The sequence below is a fragment of the Pararge aegeria genome, chromosome Z, assembly GCF_905163445.1.
Source record: "Pararge aegeria chromosome Z, ilParAegt1.1, whole genome shotgun sequence".
Lineage (NCBI taxonomy): Eukaryota > Metazoa > Arthropoda > Insecta > Lepidoptera > Nymphalidae > Pararge > Pararge aegeria.
Genome location: NC_053208.1, coordinates 3,901,842 through 3,923,910, shown reverse-complemented (window position 1 = coordinate 3,923,910; position 22,069 = coordinate 3,901,842). Strand labels below are relative to the sequence as shown.

General features: G+C 35.9%; 1 protein-coding gene across 2 annotated transcripts; it reads right to left on the bottom strand.

Annotated features, from left to right (window-relative positions):
• Positions 1–4,199: 4,199 nt before the first annotated feature.
• LOC120636259 (probable cytochrome P450 305a1) lies at positions 4,200–21,297 on the bottom strand. Of its 2 annotated transcripts, none has more exons than XM_039907646.1 (8): positions 20,542–21,297; positions 10,837–11,091; positions 10,077–10,295; positions 9,596–9,777; positions 8,596–8,692; positions 6,825–7,002; positions 5,632–5,891; positions 4,200–4,430 (listed from the first exon to the last, which is right to left on the bottom strand). In XM_039907646.1, the coding sequence occupies exons 2-8, from the start codon at positions 11,039–11,041 to the stop codon at positions 4,252–4,254; spliced, it is 1,320 nt and encodes a 439-aa protein (XP_039763580.1). In that variant the 5' UTR covers positions 11,042–11,091; positions 20,542–21,297; the 3' UTR covers positions 4,200–4,251. The 2 variants fall into 2 exon arrangements, with proteins under 2 accessions (XP_039763580.1, XP_039763581.1); XM_039907647.1 differs by lacking the exon at positions 20,542–21,297 and adding an exon at positions 19,189–19,218.
• Positions 21,298–22,069: the final 772 nt, after the last annotated feature.

Here is a 22,069-nt window from a genome sequence, read left to right as displayed (position 1 = left end):
AGTGGAGAACGGCTGGACCAATTGGGCTTTTTTTTTATCTTCAGAATTGTCAGGAGAAAGTTTTGTATGTAAGAAAATTTTAAAAAAGCCCGATAAAAAGTTAAAAATTTCGATGATAATCGAAGAATTCCCATCTATATAGTCACTCACCACGAAATATCGGGAACCACTTTTGCTATGTAGAGGTCAGCTATGAATAGATTTTAAGAAATTCATTCCCCAAAGGGGATTGCGGGGGCGTTAACAATGAACAATTCCCGTTTTTAAACTATAGCTCCTATAGACATCAAATTTGGTAGGAATCTTCTGTAAGAGGTGTAGAAATAGGCTATGAACGAATTTTACGATAGCTCACATTGCGGGGGTGGGTATTAACAATTAATATTTTTAATTTTCCAGCTAAAGCTCCTACAAGCTCCAAATTTTGTAGGAATTTTCTATAAGTGATGTAAAAATGATTTATGAACAAATTTTACGATATCCCACCCCAAAGAAGATTGCGGGGGCGTTAACAATGAAAATTTTCAATTTCCAAGCGATAGCTCCTATAGACTCCAAATTTAGTGAGAGTATTCTATATGTAATATAAGAATGATCTTCGAGCGGATTTTACAATGAATCACCTCCAATAAGGTTCGCGGGGGTGGGTGTTAACAATAAAAAATTTCAATTTCGAAATATAGCTTCTAAAAATTCTAAATATGGTAGGAATCTTTTATTATTCACATAAAGAACATCTCAAAATGGATTTCAATAAAGTCTACTTCCAACAGGAATTGCGGGGGTGGGTGTTAAAATCTTAAATTTTTATTTCTAACCTGAAATTTCACAGACTCCAAATTTGGTGGGGATCTTCGTGTATGTAGGGATATTCGTGTATTTCCTTACAACAATCGTCTTTTTGGCAGCGGAGAAAAAGTCATTGAGAGGTTTCAAAAACTTAACTTTACATGTAGCTATCCAATCAACGGACTAAGAATTTTACATTCATTTTACTTTTGCAGACTACATAACCGACGAATTTCTTTTATTGCGGGATCGCTGAAATGTAACAGATTAAAATGAATGCATTTTCCAAGCACATGAGATGTGGAAAAGAAATTTATTACTTATTCCAATAGAATTCATAAAAAACATGCACAATTAATTTTCTATAAAAAATTGATGTCACGGAGAAAATTTTTGTTAACAGAAAATTCGTCGCACTTGAACCTAGACAGATTTCAACTTCACATATGAGACTTGCAATGACTTTAACTTAAACTTTCAATGCTCATTTCAAATTTTTTTCTTCATGTCAATTATTATTAATTTTTGGAAGAAAGGCACGGAAATGTTATAATGATTGCACATTGAAAGTTACAATGAATATTAGTGAGAAAAATCACCTGGATGAAAGATACAGGCTAAATCGATGGAATTTGGAATTTGACTAAGTCTAAACAATATCGATGCTTACAGTTCTATCCGCGGGGCCTATTTATGTTCATACAAAAATAAAAAAAAGTAGAATAATACAAATATGAAAAAAATAAATAAAAATGAAACATAAAATGTAATTTATTTCCTTTTTCAATTCGCCCAGCGAAGCGGGCTGGAAACGGCTAGTACGATATAAACACAACATATTAACATAACGGAGACGATATCGAAAGACAAGGTTTTTTTTTTTGTAAATTTTTATTATATTAACATTCGTCAATAACATAATATTATTTATAAAACATGAATGCGGTAATTCACTCAGTAGCAGGCGATAATTAAATCCATATAGCGAGAACCGCAATTTGCACATAATGATAAAAGCCAATAATTTTAATCGCTCACCCTTTGTTAACAGTAATGTCGGAACATTAAGAGCATACACGTGCTACGTTAATGGCGCTTAATATGTTCGAAATACAAATAATCGAGTTATAAATGAATTTTGCTTTTCTATTGTGTGAATGTGGATACATTTATTTGTTAAAGTGGGAGGCTTTATTATATTCACCATCTACAAAGACTTTATCTCCATGAAGCCAGTGGCGTGCACTTCATTCATGCACAAAAGTACTGCCTACACAAATTATTTTATATAACTACTATGGTAGGAGAAATTTTCCATTTAATGCCATGTTCCTGCTTTATGCATACCCCGGTTGAAAACCTTGTGCACGCCACTGCATCAAGCGAATAGGCGGCCTGGTATTATGTCGTTACTAACAGTCGTATACTAGCCACGGTTGAAGCCTCCCACTAGACAATATCAAAGAAAATTCGGAAAATTTTACGTGTTGGGAGTTGTACGCAGACGAAGACGGAGGCAACCGCTAGTTAATATCTTTATTATCATCATCCATTATTGGCCCTCTACAGGGGTCACCTTTCACAATAGGAAAAATCATCGCATAACATGGCAGTAGTCCACCAATTCGCACTTGGCCAGCGTGGTGGACTGCGGCTTTAACCCTTCTCATTGTGGGAGGAGACCCGTGCCTTGTAGTGGGGGGAATATCTTCTCTGTAAATGTTATATCGAAATTCTCAGGTAGAAGTTATATAAGTAAAAAAAAAGTAAAAGTAAAAGTTTTTATAGTTTTTTTTTTTTTATATACAAAACGTTTAATTATATAGCTCTAACTACTCGTACCTTATCTAGTGTTATTAGCAACATTTCGCAGAAAAACAAAAGTGATGTTTGTAAATTCGAATTTATTAAATCGATGTATAGATCAGAGAATATTATTCATTTAGTAGAAGATAAAATATATTTGGACTCCGGCCGCAAACATACCGCCCACTTCCCAGCGAGAGCTTAACTATGAAGGAGTTGGTTTTGGGAGAGAACCCGTGATTTCTACCGAACAACGCACTCTAGATGGAGTTAAACTTCTAGCATGCTCGCGTAAATGTTACATTATAATTTGATAAACTGAATATAGACCTTATCCAGTTCATATAGAGTTTCATAAAGCGAACGAAGCGTGACCCTTGGTCTCTGGTGCCCCGGTCTCTGACGTCATGAGCATGTTCAATTTACAAATTTAATTAATAACTACAGTACTTCTTTATACAGTGAAATACAATATTCCTACAACAATACGTAAAGAAAATAGTGGCGTTTCTCAATATTTTGTAGTTACAAGTTAATATCCTAACTCACGTTATCGAAGTTTTTGAAATTCTTGGGTATATATTATATTCCGTCTGAAAGACTTCGTCTGAGAGTCCGTGTCTACATCGGAATTCAGTTAGGCGGAGGCTGTATTGCAAAGCTCCGTTCGAAGCGTCCAATTAGATTTCTCCAACTGTCCTAGTGTTCCTGCTTATGGACTGATCTATGTGCCTCATTGGCTTCCTAACCGGGTACGCCGGATGAGGTCACACCCCACTATTGTCTATTGTAGGTAATGCGAGTCTTATGCCACATGTATTCAAATAATAAATAAATATACTATGACAATACACACATCGCCATCAAGCCCCAAAGTAAGCGTAGCTTGTGATATTGGTACTGAGGTGACTGATGAATATTTTTATGAATAATATACATAAATACTTATAATATACAGACAAACATCCAGACACTGAAAAATATTCATGGCCATCGCTCAAAAAAAGTCAAAGTCAAAAAGTTTTCCAGCTGTGGGAATCGAACCCACGGCCTTTACCTCAGAATGCCGTGTCGCTTTCCACTGGGCCAGTCAGCCATCAATATTTAATTATATAAATAACTTTGTTGCATGAGAACGGATAAAAAGTGCAGGACAAAATAAAAATAACTTAAGCCAAAGGCGTCCTTATCACGTTTATTGATTCCGAGCTACCATTGCGAACGGAAAATGAGAGGCGGGAGAAACCTATAATACACACTTAGAACTACATCCTGGATGATATATAATAAAATAGAACGAAACATATTAACTATCTAAATATATAATCAGGTGTTCCACACCGTTTCAGCTTTATTGGTAAAGGAAGTCGAATAGTTAATTGACTTTATACATGCTAAGTTTTTCACGAATACAAAAACAATAATGAACAACAAAATTGGGGGGGGGGGGGGGGTTGTGTTAGGTTATTTTTAATCGATTTATTAGTCTATCTAGTTTAATATTAATTATATTAAATTACATACAAGAATCACATTAAATTTTCCTTTCTTTAGAGGGCCTTCTAAAATCGATACTGAAGCAAATCCGATCTGGTTGGTGGCAGGTCGCTTTACTTTCTCATTAACATGATAACATTGGTCTGACTATTCTAATATTCATGATAGTCTCTTCACATACTTTGCGGTAAAGTGTCTTGGTTCTGCTAGTATGCCTATTATTGGTTCTGAACAAGGTGGCTGGCCGTTACATACTATTTTGTACTTCTGAAGGATCCCCACCAGCGTTATAAATACGAAAGCTTTGGCAAGTGGTTCGCCTAGACACCGTCTGCGACCTGCAAAACAAGAAAAGTTGTGAATAAATATTTAAAAAACATTACAACAACACGAGTACGATCGGTGTAAACTGTGAACTTTGAAGTATATTTTACGGTCATAAAGACCGTCTCGGGCGTCCATAAATCCATTGCAAGAGAGGACGCCATCATGTGTAGGAGAGAAATTCTCAGTATTAGAATGATAAAAATTTAATTCAAATACAACACTTATGGGTAATGGATTTCAGTGGAATATTGCAATGCCGCTAAACCAATATAGTCATTACTATTCGATCTTAGAGGTCTGGCAATAGGGCATTATCAAGCGAGTTGTGTGCAGAAGCTACCTATTGCATGACTTCAGCTAAAGTAGTGTATAAAAGCGCACATAACTACGTTATATTCAGGCCGATTGGTGCAGTGCGCAGTGACCCTGAGTTCGATTTCCACAACTGGAAAATGTTTGTGTAATGAACATGAATGTTTTTCGGTGTCTGGGTGTTTATAAGTATTTATGTATATTTTAATGTAAGAACGCATTGGGTAAAAAATTCAAAATTCAAAATTCAAAATTCATTTATTTCAAGTAGGCCTAATATAAGCACTTTTGAAACGTCAAGTCTGTCTGTTTGTAGTGATTCTACCCCCCAATTTTGTTGTTCATTATTGGGTAGGAGGAGTAGGAGCTCGACTTCACTTTCCGGGGGCCGAGTTCGAACTAACTTTTCTTAGCGTTTTAAGTAATTAAAATATAACTTGCTTCAACCACATGAAGCCCTCATCCTGAAAGATCATGTTCTCAAGTGTGTGTGGAGTCCAGCAATCCGCACCGGGCCAGCGTGGTGGACTACGGCCTTAACCCTTTCTTGTGGGAGGAGACCCGTGTCCTGTAGTGGGCCGCTAATGGGTCGATGTGAAGATGATGATGATGATGCATATCTTTATATATATAATTCTTGTGTGCGTGTGTATGTCACTGAACTCCTCCTAAACGGCTGGACTGATTTGAATGAATTTTTTGGTATGCGTTTGGGTTGGCACCCTGGATGGTTTAGATTCACAAATCAGCCCGACAGATGGCGCTGGGGTCCGCTAGTTATTAATAAAAATATTCATCAACTTAGTACCCATAATACAAGCTACGCTTACTTTCGGGTTAGATGGCGATGTGTGGGTTGCAGTAGTATATTTATTTATTAATATTATTTATTGCACTTACCTATGCCAAATGCATACAAATTCGTGGTCGTCTTCAATTCGCCGCTTTCGTCAATAAATCTTTCTGGCATGAACTTATCCGGCTCGACCCATATATCCGAATCTATATGTAAGTCCCCTAAAGAGACGAGGACAGTGGCGCCTTTCGGAATCACGAAACCGTCCACTTTGACGTCGGCTAACGCTCTTCTTCCGCCAGCAAACGGGGCTATTGTACAGTATCTATGAACTTCGTAGATAAAGGCCGTTGTGTAGACGAGTCTGGAAAAAGTTGGTTAATCGATTCATTAGACCCCGTGATCCCGTTTAAGCCAATAAGAGTCAAATTTAACCAATGTTCATCTTCGTGACGAAAAATTAACTAAGATTCGAATTCAAAATTGTGAGCAATCATTGTTTATGACGAATATGCTATTTTTTTAAGAAAGGCGCTCTTTCTTAGCTGCGTATGATATTTAAAAAAAAATATTTTATTGTAAAAAAAAGCGTGGGTAAAAAGATATGAGTAGAGTGATTTTCATTTTGATAAAATATTAAAAAGCACCCCACGCTTTTTTTAAAATAAAATATATTTTTTTTATTCACACTATTGTTAATTTAAATTTAATGAATTTTTTAACACTATTCTTAATTTAAATTTATTTAAATTTATTTTCTATTTTTTAGTTCGGTTTTCTATAGAAAGCGTGTTTTTAAATATATTTTTTTTTAAACTATTATTTATTTTTTACTTTTTAGTTTGGTTTATTGATAACAGCTTGTTTATTTTTTAACTGTTATTTGATCTAATCTATTATCAATTCCGTGATAACTCTTAAGTAACTGTTATTATTTTCCAAATTATTAATGTGGACGGTAAGAGCCCCATTACCCGCTCAGGAATCTATACTAAGACCTAACTACCATAACAGTCCCTACGCGGGTGCTGCTAAGCTGAGTGCCCAATCAGAGTGTCTTTCGAAATGCAAGTTTTAATAATTATTTAAAACAGCCCATTAAAAATTAACAGCTAACGCCCTCTACCATCTGGTAGCTTAATGTTTTCTGTGGAGCTGTTAGGTACGCGAACGCCACCTGTTGGTAACCCCATAGGTTTTTTACATTTGGGTCTAGATGGCGCTGTAGTACAATTATTAATTAATAGTTTGAAAAAACTAAAAAAAAACTTATGTTTTATAACGATGATTGGAATACCTTCCGCCATCAGGCCAACTAGGCAATTTGTCGCCCAAGACGTGTTTTATCTCCTCATATACTTTTTCTTGTATTTCTGGATAACGAAGGAGCATGATGATTGCGAAATCCATCGTACTACTGCCAGTATTCGATCCGGCTATGATGATGTCTAGACATATGCCTATAAGTTGATCTTCTGAAAAGAAATATACAAAGTGTAAATGAAAAAAAATATTACTTTGAAAGAAATATTACTTAATATAATTTTCTTTTTGTCATGTGTATACATGACGCTTTGTCAATGCTTGTCATTGACGTGCATATCAGTCCATGTTTTTGTGTGTGCTATGTTTAAAAAACGTGTAATTAATTGCATGTTGTTAGTGCTCTTAATAAATAAATAAATTAATTCACGTGCTTCAGAGGTACATTATTTACTGTCTCCGAGACTTACCTTACATACTTATTTATTATATATAAGCACTGCCATGTTTTTTTATTAAATTAAATCAGTTACAGCCCTAACATCACAGCCAAAATTAAAATCAAATGACTTATGTCACTTTGTTAGTTAAACGTCGCGTAGCGTAGGTACTATGCGCGTGTCAGTCTTTTATCTTCAATAGGTTTGTTGTAGGGTACATGTCAGTCTTCTGTTGTAGGTTTGTCTTAAGTAAACACTTAGAATGAATGGAGAATGAGAATTTAATTAGTTTGTATGGAAAAATAAAAATGCTTTTTTTGATTTCATATTTTTACAGGGTCATATTTTTACCTTCAACAGTATTACGGTATTCAGTCAATTCGGTTCAACGTTTATATTTTTGTGTTTTTATAACTTCTATGTATAATACAAGAATATTTATTTATATTTATGTATATATATATATTAATATATTATTTTTTTATTCCACTACAAGTTAGCCCTTGACTGCACTCTCACCTGGTGGTAAGTGATGATGCAGTCTAAGATGGTAGCGGGATAACCTGTTAGGGTGAATGATAGTTATACCCCTAATAGGTTTCTACGCGACACTGCACCGGAACACAAAATCGCTTAGCGGCACGTCTTTGTCGGTATGGTGGTAACTAGCCACGTCCGAAGCCTCGCACCAGACCAGACCAGAGATAATTCAGAAATTTTAAGTTCCTAAAATGCGCCTACCGGGAATCGAACCCGCGACTTCCTACTTAAACTCACGGCGCTCCCCGTTGCGCCAGGGAGATCGTCAAAAATTGGCTTTCGGTATAAAAGTTTTAACAGTAAAATAGGTACTAAAAGATTTATTTAAGGACGTGTCAATAACTACCCACTAGAAATAGTTATATCTCTCAAAATATTAAGCGAGCTATTGAAATGTATAAATACTTGGTTATTATTTCTGGAAAGTAAAAGAAATATATTATAGTATATTGTGCAACAAGTACGACAAGTTGTCGATTGCCCACGAAAGCGAAGTTGAACGCACGAGAGAAGCGAGTGCGGTCACTCGCTTGAGTGGGTAATCGACAACGTCGCACTAGTCGCACATACTATTTTGTATTAATTTTAATTTTTAAACTAATTTTAATTTAATTACAATTTTATTTATTAAATTAAACTGTCAGACGCGTCAACCTCAATTTGCGTGTGCCAAGAATAATTTGCGTGCGACAAATAAAATTGTCGCACTCAAATTTTAAAATGGGCAAACGGTTCTTTGGAAAGCAAATGGGCAAACCGCAACAGCGAGCGTCAAGATACTACTTTCCCCGCATGAGTAATACAAAATAATATTTCTGTACTAACCCGTGTAAAGATGATTATTGCCGTACATTTCTTTTAGGAATGAATACATAAAATCATTTCCTTCAACGGCGTTGTTCTTGTGTTTTGTTATGGAATCCTAAAAAAGAACAGAAATTTAACACAATTTCTTTTCCGGCAATGATACTTATCTTTTATATAAAAGAAAGAAAGAAGGAAACAATTGAGGCGGTGATAGCTCAGGTTCTCGACTAATTTAGGCGCGCTTTAAGTTATTAAAATTTAAAATATCACTTGCTTTAACGGTGAAGGAAAAAATCGTGAGGAAACCTGCATGCCTGAGAGTTCTCCATAATGTTCTCAAAGGTGTGTGGAGTCCACCAATTCGCACTGGGCCAGCGTGGTGGACTACGGCCTTAACCCATTCTCATTGCGGGAGGAGACCCATGCCCTGTAGTTGCCGGAAATGGTTTAATATGATAACAATAATTAAATAGCGGAAAACCTAAAAACACTGCGGCTCGAAACCGAGTCTTTGAAGTAGCCGACACCCTCCTTTTGGCTTGAGCTGCTAGCCACTTGTAAGAGCGCTAACTGTTTACACCTGAAGTTTGTTAATTTCGAGACCGATATTCGATGCTTTAGCCCAAATTAGCCCGTGACTGCAATCTCACCTGGTGGTAAGTGATGATGCAGTCTAAGATGGTAGCTGGTTAACCTGTTAGGTAGTATGGCAGTAATATTAAACCTATAACCCTTATCAGTTTCTACGCTACATTGAACACAAAATCGCTTATCAGCACGTCTGTGTCGTAAGCCTCCCACCAGACCAGACCAGAGAAAATACAGAAATTATAAATTCCCAAATTGCCCTTAACAGAATTCGAACCCGGGCCGTTCACCGTTGCCCCAGGGAGTTCTCAATCCATACGATAGAGTTTAGCAAAACGTCATATTATCATTTAATTTAAAAATATCGGTACACTTTTTTGCTTATTTCATTTTGAAGATTTCTAACTTTTACTGAGGACTCAGCACATACCTGGATGATATCTAGCATCTGGTTATTCAGTTGCATTATAATTGAATAACCACTCCATTTGGGTAAGATGAATCTCAGCCAAGGCCACTGGTTCAGATACCCGCCGGCCATTGTGAAAGCTTTCACGCGCGCACTCATGTAGTGTAGCAGTTGTTTCAACTTTTCCTCTCCTATTTGCTCACCTGAGAGCAATATGCATGAATATTTAAGTAACAAAACATTTCGCCAGAGAAAACAGAGCTGTGCATAAGAAAAAAGCGAACACGAGAACACGGCAGAACAGAAAAAAGTTGAAAACTCTTCCAGCAGGGTACGAGGCTAGCAAGAGAATATAACGGAGAACGGGCGATCCCCACAAGTTTGCCCAACGTGTTGATTACGGGATAACCCTTCCTTTGAGAGAGGGCTTTAGTTAAGCATGAAATGAGTCTACGATTAATTGGGCATTGGTCTTATTAAAAGGTACACCGTTCTGTCATACCCGCTATGTACTTCCATAATAGGTTTAGCAATGCCATGGCGATATAGTTTTTAATGTTTACGGGATTTCCGTTGCATTTCTCCAGACGAATCAATAAATTGCTTAGCTGTTCCTGAATTTCGACATCCATTATGGGCTTTCCGAAACCGCAGTTCCTCAAATGCTTCAATGCAAAAGGTCTGTGCTCCCGCCATAGCGGTCCATCGACAAATGTTATACCTGAAATCGATAGTTACATATTAAATCAATTCCAACAATAATTAATTATCTGACTAGGTGCGCAATAGACAGAGTTGTCAAGTTGAAAAGTCAAATGCAAGCTCCAAGGTTCGGAACCAATATGTCGCAATCGTGGGTCGATAGGTATAAGTTTGAGCCTTAAGACGAGCCCTGAGAAGTTGTGGGAAGAAGATATTAAACGAGTCGCTGAAGGCCGCTGGAAATAAGCGGCACAAGACCAACAACGGCCTGGTTCATATGATGAAGATATTTGAACTTATACCTCAAAAGTACTTTGAAGTCACACGAACATACAGACAAGTAAACAGATTTTTCAATCCCTGATTTAATAATAAAGTTCTTTTATTTAATAAATAAGCGTAGTCGGTGGCCACCCATTCCACTGAACTGAATCATCCCCCGCTATCTTTAGATACAAAGATTACGTGACTAGGTTAAGTTTGAGTTACGTAAATTAGTTTCAGACTAGGAGTTCATAAACTTGGCCATCCTATTATAGTTTGTCAAATAGAGCCACTACCTGTACGTTTTCCTAAAGTTCTAAGTCTCAAAAAGAAGCTGTCGGGACGAGCATCGAATTCTTTCTCAGTTGAAATAAGCCGTATGTTCTTCTGTCCGTACACAACAACAACCAATTCACTGCCAAGTTTTAAGCCGAGGATATTTGTAGAGTACTCCTTTGCCATTTCTGATAATACTTTCCATTGCGATCCGTGCTTGCTCATTCTACTGCTTATAAGACCGTTGCAACCAAAAAATGGATACCATGTTGGACCTGAAAAAAATACAAAATATTATAACAAATAAAGGTTTATATATAAACTCTTTGAAAAGAAACATATGGATGATTTTTTAGTTTCCTTTTTTTTTTTAACAAGGTGTATGTATATGTTTTAACTTTTATTTTTTAATATTGTTATGTATGCACTATCTACAAGCATTGACGTTTCAAAAGTGCTTATAAAGTAGGCCTACTTGAAATAAATGAATTTTGAATTTATTGAGGCTATGACTCAGAGTCCTTAGCGGGCGATGGAGAGAGCTATGCTGGAGACTGGAGTATCTCTACGTGATCAAATCGGAAATGAGGAGATCCGTGGAGGAACTAGAGTTACCGACATAGCTCAGCGAGTCGCGAAGCTGAATTGTCAATGGGCAGGGCGCATAGCTCGGAGAACCGATAGACGTTAGGGTCTTAAATGAGGACTTTGCTGCTGTGCGCTGAGGAGTTCTGTCCTCTATCTCCAACCACACTTTGGCCAAAATTAAACACATATTTAACTCTATAGTCATTTAACTCTATAGTAAAAAAATAATTATTTAAATCGGTTATAATTTGTCGGAGTTATGGTGTAAAATCGTCAAACACTCATCCCCTCTCCCAAAGGAACCGAGCTTAATGTCGGGAAAAAAAAAAAATCAAAAAAAAAATTCTAAATTTCTTTATTCATGTAGGCCTATCACAGGCACTTATGAAGCGTTCATACATATTTGTTTACATAATTGTAACGGGATGGTGATAACTTCGTTCGCCAACTTAAATCTAAAGATACGAGGGTTCCAAACGCGCCCTGGTCTAAGAAGAGCCCACAACAACTTAGTCGGGTAAATTTATTATTTTGTTATCACCATCTTCCAGTAAATTTATATTAAGCTATGAAGCTAGAGCAATTCACACCCAAGCTTTTTTATCGTTTAAATAATCCTTAATATTATAATAGGATTTTTCTGTAAGCTTACGTTTTTTTATAAACTTTGAACTTATTGAGAGACATCTCAAAGATTTCATTTGGTAATTTGTTATAAAATAATATACAATTGCCCTTGAATGAATTTGCAATATTGTGTAGCCTAGTAAACTGCACAACGAGTTTATTTTTGCTTCTAATATTTATATTGTTACAGTGCATTATCTTTTTAAATTTTGATATATTTTTATGGACTTAAATTAAATTTTCATATATGTACTGACTATGCACCGACATTATTTTAACTTCTTTAAATTTATCCCTTAATGACTCTCTTGGGCCCATTTATCCTATATCACTTCTAATACTTCCAAGAATATGTGTACAAACTACAAAGTTTCATGAATATATAAATAAATAAATCGGTTAAGTAGTTATTGGAATTGGAATCACATAAGAAGGGTTCCGTATCATGGAGCATTAGAACCACGCTAATCTAATTAAGTAGGCTCAACTTTCAAAAAAAAAGTTTTTAAAATGTTTAATTCATGTAGACCTTATCACAGGCACTTATGAAGCGTTCATACATTTACATTGTTAACATGTTACATTATTGTATGTATTATTGTTGCTGAATATTATTTTTTATTTTAAAATTTTAAAATAATCATGCCATTTATGTGGGACGAAATATTTTCCTCTAACATATATACATATATATGTATATATTTTTTGATTATCATCATCATCATCAAATCAAAACATTACTGGCCCACTAATGGGCAAAGGTCTCCTCCCACAATGAGAAGGGGTTAAGGCTGTAGTCCACCACGCTGGCCCATTGCGGATTGGTGGACTTCACACACCTTTGAGAACATTATGGAGAACTCTTAGGTATGCAGGTTTCCTTGCTTCAACGGTTTTCCTTCACCGTTGAAGCAAGTGATATTGAATTTAATTTCTTATAACGCACCTAACTTAGATAAATCAGAGGTGGGATTCGAACTTTGCCCCCCCGAAAATAAAGTCCAGGTCCTACCCGCTGGACTATAACCGCTTCTTGACATTGATAATACTACAATAAAACTTATAACTGAACTAAATACTGTAAAGGTCATTTCCGCGTTGAACAGCCATTCAGATATTTTCGCAAAAATGAGCCAGCCGTCATCAGATGAGGCAATCACCCGCGATGTAATGCCAATAATTTCATATATTTTGCAACTTTATCTTATGGTCCGCAATTCACAAGGCTATGTGCTGTAACCAGGATAAACAGAGTCAACAAATATCCTTTCGCAGGCTCTTGTATTTCAAGAAAACCTACAAAGTTGTGTACGATAATAATTGCTTCATTAATAACCTCGTTTGATAAAATGAAAGCAAGTGCGAGTCGAACTCGAGAAGAAAAGGTTCCGTAGGTATCTTGGTAAAAAGTAGTTAATAATAGAAGTTTAATTTTTTTTTTTATTCAGCGTTAACCTGAATAAAAAAAATAGATATTTTTAATTTAATTATAATATTATGATATTATATATAGATATTTTTTAATAGAATAGATAGATATTTTTTAATTTAATAACACAAAATAATAATAATAGTAGTGATTTAGTAAAATAATAACTGAGCAATTTGGAAACACAGACAAATTTCAAATTCAGAGAGAAAATTCAGAAAATAGGACGACGTCAAAACTGTCTAAGTTAGAGACATCTAACGTGTTCCTAACCCACGTAATTCAGTCACACGTAGAGGTTACCCGCCTTGGCGCTCTAACCTCCGAAAAATATGCCAACACATTAGCTATAATCCATATATTCATACGTGAAACAAAAAATTTTTACCCGTTTTTACGCAAATCGTGCGGACGGAGTAGTATGAAGTTTTCCACATTTATAGTTTAAATAAAGATGTAGTGCAGAATGCTATTTTTTTTATGCACATTACATTACACACTTTACAATTATGTTTGAATTTCGACCACTAGGCGACCACTATATTCTAATATACATTGCTACATATGGGTGCATTATTACAGTGTTGGTAAGGGACCCTAAAAAACCGCCTCGCTTTCTTAAGTTAATGCGGAAGTACATGACTTACCCTCGTCATTTCAATTAAAGGTAGATACTTATCGGGCGTCGATTGCTTTAGTTAAGGTTCTGAGTCATCATATCGACCCATTACCGGCCCACTACAGGGCACGGGTCTCCCCCACAGTGAGAAGGGGTTAAAGCCCCGCCAGTGCGGATTGTTGGACTCCACATACCTTTGAGAACATTATGTCGTACGAGGCGACTCAGGGAATATAACGTAGCACGGGCGGCACCGCCCTCTGTGCTAATATAACTGCCCAGCGTGGTAATTATTGGCAAACCCTCCCGTTGGGAGAGGCCTTTGATCCAACAGTGGACTGTAATGGGCTGTCGATGATGACGATAAAATATGTAATAAACATATACTAAGTATACATATGTATTACTCACGGAGTATTAAGGTTGTTTCAATTTTTTTATTACAAATGTATGCTGATATTTCCTCGAATAAAGGTAAAAACACTTTTATCCTCACTAATATTAAAAATGCGAGAGTGTTTCTTTGTTTGTTTGTTCATGCCTTAACCAAACGGCCAATCAACTTGATTTTTGGCACAGGGTTAGGTGAAAGGACGGAGAGTAACACAGGCTTTATAATCGAAAAGTGGATATAAACAAGCGCCTGACTCGAAATGGTTATAGGTAAAGTGACAACTGCATATCGTTTGCGAAAGGTACATAAGTAATTTGTGGGATTGAGTATATGCTTTTATAATATGATTCCCAGGGTAATTTTTGACCTGCTAATGCATATGTTTAAGCAATGTGTTCAAACACATTTCATAAATCGTGGTTACTATACGATTGATGAATTTCTTGACGACAAGGCTGCTTGTAAAATGATGTTGAAAAAGAGCGATCTGCTGAGTTTGTTGCCGGCTCTTCTCGGCGGAATCTGCCTTCCGAACCGGTGGTAGAGTCACTACAAACAGACTGACTTGACGTTTCAAAAGTTTCAAATAAACTGGGCTGGTATTTGAAATGAATTAATTTTGAATTTAATTTTTATCTCAGGAAATCAAACGGATGAGTAAAAATGGTAAAAATACGCAGACGAAGAACGCGGGCAACAGCTATTAACAATGTTAAATTTGCTCAAGGACTTCTAGAATGCATGAATGCAAGAGTTAAATAATAAATAAATATACTTCGACAATACACATATCGCCATATAGCCCAAAAATAAGCGTAGCTTGTATTATACACACATAAACACACTATACACACCAAGACAAACTACACAATTGTTTTTTTTTATCATGTCTTTTTTTGCTATGAAAGAGTGAGGCCTCCACACACAAGTATTTTGATGCTTACTAGGAGGTATCTACAACACATTGCATTTACTACTAAGAAACGAAATAAACAATTTTTTTTTTTATGGATACTAAGATGCTGAATAATTTTATGCATAATATACATTAGCACTTATAATATACAGAAGATAAACGACAAACATTCATGTTCATCGCACAAACATTTTCCAGTTTACTTAAACTTCGATCAGTAAAATTGGGAATAATGATGTAAGCGGTTCCTTGCGATTTCTTCCGCGTATAACTTATGATAAGTAATAAATCCGCTATTCTACACAATACAAACCCAAACCCACCGCGTGGCATCGCCCGCCCGTGCTTCTCACTACGTTTGCCCGGCTTCTAAGGGTTTATATTGTGATGTTGAATAAACTATAACCTTCCTCGAGGGCTATCTAATGCAAAAAGATTTTTCAAATCCAATTTTCGTGCATATTATGAAATGTTACAAACTTTTTATAATTTTATTATCCCCCATTCAACCCGATTAGAGGTTTTTCAAATTCGGCCAGAAGTTCCAGTATTTTCGCATTAAAACAAATGAAATAACCGACAATCGCTTAAGCATTTATTAGTGTTAATTTTGCGTTAATTTATGTGAATAAAATAACAAAAATACCTTTCTTGCACTCTAAAAAACATTTTTGGATTTACAAAAGCAGTATATAAGGATAATTAAGGATACAAAATATTATAAAAACAGTATTCGCTACTCACCGGGCGGATAGTTCTTTGGCTTGATAACTGTGCCGATAATGTAAGTCAATATTAACAGGATAACGATTATTAGGAAAGCCAACATTGGAAAATATTATGATAAAGAGCGAGACTGGTAAAGCCAACAGTCTTTGCAAGAGATCCGGATTAACTGACGAAATTAATATAACAGCGCCTTAGCCTCCCCATCCATTTATACGATTTCTGCCTCGACGATATTTATCTCTCCGCAAAAACACCACCCTGCTGAGATAACAATGAAAAACGGTCTAAAACCTAATCATTTTAATTTGCTTAAGTGAACATTGCGTAAATACTTTGTTTGTTTGATAATTAGCTAAAGCGGCTGTCCGTCTGCTTATCAGAGCCTGTGTAACTTAATTAATTTATTTTGATAGATACATATTTTGGTTCTGTCTTTATGGTAATTACTTCCTATTCTCAAATAGTCTTATATCTTAGAATATCTATTTATTTATCTAATTAATTACTTAATTTATTGTCATTTTTAATTTCATTCAAACAACTCATAGTGTTGTTTTTATTGTAGTGTTTATTTTAATCTAATTTAACTTTTAATTAAAGTTGATTATTTATTTTATTTTTAGTTATTTTGCCAATTTAAAATTAACCTCTCTACAGTCATCATGACCTATTACCGGCCCACTACAGCGCACGGGTCTCCCCCCACAATGAGAAGGGGTTAAGACCGTAGTATACCACGCAGGCCCAGTGCAGATTGGTGGACTCCACATGCCTTTGAGTATGTAAAACTCACAGTCATACAGGTTTCTTCACGATGATTTCCTTCATCGTCGAAGCAGGTAATATTTTAATTACTTAAAAAGCACATAACTTAGCAAAGTTGACGGTGCGTGCTTGGATTAGAACTCGGCCCCCTGAAAGTAAAGTCGAGCGCCTACCCACTGCGCTATCACCGCTTCTCAATCAAATTTGCACACTATTAATTATAGTAGAATGTTATGTCCTCTAAACTGACTGTATTGTTTACTAAAATATTGATAATATACGAACATTCTTGCAACTTGCAAATAAACGTGTTTCTTGGATTTAAAATATTATTTTGTAGTGTCTAGTAGTATAGTGCTTGCGCCCATTTTCTTTTCGTTGTTCCTTTCGGTTCGATTATTAACGGGGTCCAATAGGTCCGCAACGAGTTGTTTGAGGGTTAAAGAGCGCCGGAGATTCTTCTCTCCTCTGACCCTTTCAAGCATCTCCCTACCATCATCAGAAGTACTCTCAGGAACGCCGGGCACTTGGGGAAGATCTTTTGTTTGCATTTTCATAATTTTAAAGTGGACTTCTTAAAAACCATCGTGTTCGTTCGAATTATCTACCTAGCGCCTAGATACTCATCTGCCGCCTCCCTGAACCAACATCCTACGCTTATGCAAGATACTCTGCCCCAGCCTCTTTAGAACACCTATGTCCTCGAGCCTTAGGTTGGTGGATATACCGCCGCCAGAATAACAGTTGTAGTTTCGGTCCGTAGACAAAGGTTCGAATCTCTGGTAGTTGCGAGTTTCAATTATTTGGTCTAGTATAGCAATCATGAACCCTTCAGTCTCAGGAAAGTGTTCACCACGACTTAACCACTTCGACACTACTTTATCTCTGGGGAAGGTAAACCTGTGTTACAGGGGGTAGATCCTTCCTGATGTTACAAAGGTATCTAGTTTATATTAAACCTAGGTTTCTATAAAAATTTACTAAAAAGACAAATAAAAAATCGTATGAAACATGTTTTTTTAAAAACAGTCTTTAGAGTAGAGGTTAAGGTTATTATAAATATAACTTATAGTAGGTAAGTGGGGAAAACGACACGACAGTTTTTTCCTGATCAAATTTCGTCTCTTAGAAATTATAAGCGGAAAAGAGTCGCGGGCGGCCGCTTGTGTATAAATAAATTATTAATTATCTTCATACGTCATACATTTAATATTATAATTGCTAATGTGTGTTTGTCGGTTTTTCCTCCTTTCACGGATAACAGATTGACGTGATTCTTTAAGAGTTTAAGACCCACAGAAATATATTGATTTAATGAATACAACATTAATGGTTGAATAGTGAAAAAAGAGGAGTATTTTGGAACTCCCTTCAAAAGACTATATCCAGCTATATGATGATGATGACAACCAAATGGATGTTCACCTAAACAAAGGTATTTTCTTCCTATGTTTTAGGGATCACTCACGATCTGGGGCGGTTTGCAACCAGCGACTCGTTTGTTGTTTCTGTCCACAGTCAATCAAAATCAAAATACTTTATTTCACACAAGAAAAAAAAAATGGCGGCCAAACCAAGGCGGCCTTGTCACTTATAGTGACTTCTTCCAGGCAACCATTATGAGGAACTGGTAGAATATACATACATATTAATAATTACAAAAACAGTACATATATAAAATAAAATGAAATGCTATATGGTAAAATAAATAATTCTAAAACTATATATAATAATGTTAACGGTACAGAAAGTAAATGTGGAATATAATTATCATACTTACAGTGTTAAATGTCAGTGGTCCTGCTCCAAATCCCAAGATGCGTCGCTATTAATTATTTTTCTATTGTTATACATAGAAATTCTGTGGTAACGCTTCGGTTTCTCTTCGGGGTGTACCGAATAATATCCCCGGATTAAACTTATTTAGTAAGTCTAAATCTAAACAAGCGACTCTATGTTTTCGGAGTTATGTGCGTTTTAATTTACGATATAAAATATCACTTGCTTTTACTGTGAAGGAAAACCTACATGCCTGCAAATTACAGCCTCCATAACGTTCTCAAGAGCGTGTGAAATCTACCAATCCGCACGTGGGCTGCATGATGGGCCGGTAACGGGTTGGCTAGAAAACAACACATTTTAAACCCATTAATGTCCCACGGCTGGGCAAAACTTACTCTGTCAAAGGAGAGAATTATTAGGAGCATTGACCCTCGAAACTGAACACGTCACCTAAGTGTTTCACCTCCGAATTACTTATCTTACAAACGGACGTGTTTTAAATAAGTGGTTAACCTTTACCTACCACAGAATTAAGAATCCGTGCACACGACTAACATTGAAGCATCAAAAACCACTCCACTTTGGACTCGAACAGACGGTTAGTTACTTCATGAATTTAGCAGTTGACAGAAATTATACCTCTTAATGTTCTAAACGGAAACTTTCGGGAACGGGAAAATTTTGTGAGCTAGCAACATCCCGCTGGTGTGAAGTGCTCGCGACGTCTGTTTTTGGACACAATGCACTGCATGCAATAATAACTGAATGAGAATTCTGTATGTTCTTAATTCTGTTACCTACAAAAAAAAACCTACAAAAGAGTTGAGTTAACTCAAGTTTATGTGTTCTTAAATACATATCTACATCATTATTAAACAAAATTAATGATAATACCCAAACTCATTACTAAATAATTATAATGCAAACTCATAACATTGTCCTGATGATATGTGTTGCCGGTTTTTGAGATCCGAAAAATAGAAACACCAGTGCATACTTGCTGTGCCACGTGGCTTCACTCGCGTTAACAAAGTGATGCGGGGTACAGCTGCATACTTATTCTTCAACCTTCCTCAATAAATCAGCTACCTAACGTAAAGATTTTATCAGGGGAAGTAGGTACCTCGTAATAAAAAGCAAGAAATATTTAATTAGATTAAGAAATATTAAAACAACTAAGAACTCAAAAGCAAGAAATATTAATTTCCTGCTTTAAGTGATTTAATAAAATCGGTTTTATTTTGTGAAAACTAAATTCACACTTTTTAGTAGGTAGTTTGCAATTATCTAAGTAATAACAGCCAAATGTCAACTGCTCTGTTAGTTATAGAAGCTAAAACAGGCGTACACTAAATTCACCTTCAAAGTTGAATCCATTTACTGAGTCTGATTAGTACTGAGTGAATGCGGTGAAATATTTTGTTTAAGTTCCGTCGCCGTGAGATAAACCAACCAAATTTAGGAAGACATTAGTATGTAGGTATTCGTAATGGACGCCACTGTCTATAAAAAAATGGTGATTATATGTTCTATTCTAATGTTTTAATTATATTTACACTTTTAAATATCTAGTTAAGAACGTATCTGGAAGCGGTGATAGCGTAGGTAGGGTATTGGGTAGGCTCGACCTCACTTCACGGTACGATGCCACGTAGAAACCAATTAGGGGGTTAAATATAACTGCCATACTCCCTAATAGGTTTGCTCACTACCATCTTGGACAGCATCATCAAGTGAGAGTGCAGACAAAGGCAAACTTGTAGTTTAATAATAATAAAAAGACTGACTTGCCATTCAATTTCATTTGTAATAGAATTTAGCAAGATTTTTAGAGTAATTAAACACTTATTTTACTTCTAAATGCTTTAATATTTACCTGCATCATCTGGCACAGTTGTTTCCCCTCACTTTCATCATCAAATAACAATAATAATGGATTTACACAGTCAGCAATCAAAAGCCGAGGATGACATTGCAGAAATGGTTGAAGAGAGAATGAACCTTTTTAACAAAGCACTAACACAACAATCTGGAGCAAAACCCACAGGTAACGTGAACCATTTTAATGATCTTGCTCCATTGGCCCCTGGTGGCATGCAATTCTCTATCAATGCTGCAACAGCAATCAAAACTTCTTCTTCTGGGGTTTGACAACCATGAAGCAGACTCCCGCAGAAAAGATTCTTCTATTTCATGGCATCCCTGAAGACAACTCAATACTTAGAGAACAATTGAAGTTAACCAGTATTGATCACATGTTTGTTGATGTTTGTCATCGTTTAGGCACGAAGATAGGTAAGCCCAGGCCCGTACTTGTCTTTTTTACTGGTTTACAGAGCAGATATGCTGTGTTGAATTCAAACACGGCTCTTAAAGGTTCAGGTATTACGATTTCTGAGTTTCTGACGAAGCCGAGGCAAGATGTATTCATATCTGCCAGAAAACACTTAAGGCGGCATGAGAAGTTCCTGGACTGATGATGGCGCACCATCATTATAGCGTTGCCAGATAAAACTCGGGCGTAAATCGTTTCCATGTCAGTTTGACTTGCTGAGAATTAAATATGTTCAATCTTCACAGGAACAGCAGATAAAAGAACGCATCGTAATGTTAAAACATTAGCTAAGTGAAGTTTTTGCCTGTGATTGTCAAGAAGTTTTGTCTTAACTTAGCCGGGTTATCGCCTTGCGCTATAGCATCCTTTTTTTTTTGTGTTGACTATGTCATTAACGGTATTTTAATTATTAAAAGTATAATTTTATTTTTTTTTAACCACTTTTATAAATACAGTTTACTCTGACATTGTTTTTTAAATAATTTTCAGTGTCACTGTGTCGCGAATCACCTGTCATCTATCAGTTATTTTTATTTAATTATATTGTCAAGCAGTGTTCAGCATGTTTTCCAATGAGGATATAAACACTGATAATTCTTACATGTTGCGTTACGAATTGAAGCAGCAAGTATGTTGTGTCAGTTGTAATTAATAGTATTATTGTTTTCCTTGATGATCTCCTTCTAAGTGTGCCAGTGAATTTGGGTAAATTGTTTTTTTATTTGTTTGTTTTATTTATTTATTAAGAGCACTAACAACATGCATATTACACGTTTTCAAATATAGCACCCACACAAAAAGAATTTTTAAATATATACATATATCTTTACTTATTTCTGCGACACTGCTTTCTGAGTCCAAGGCCGTGGGTTCGATTCCCACAACTGGAAAATGTTTGTGTGATGAGCATGAATGTTTTTCAGTGTCTGGGTGTTTATATGTATATAATAAGTATTTATGTATTATATTCATAAAAATATTCAACAGCTATCTTAGTACCCATAACACAAGCTACGCTTACTTTGGGGCTAGATGGCGATGTGTGTATTGTCGTAGTATATTTATTTAT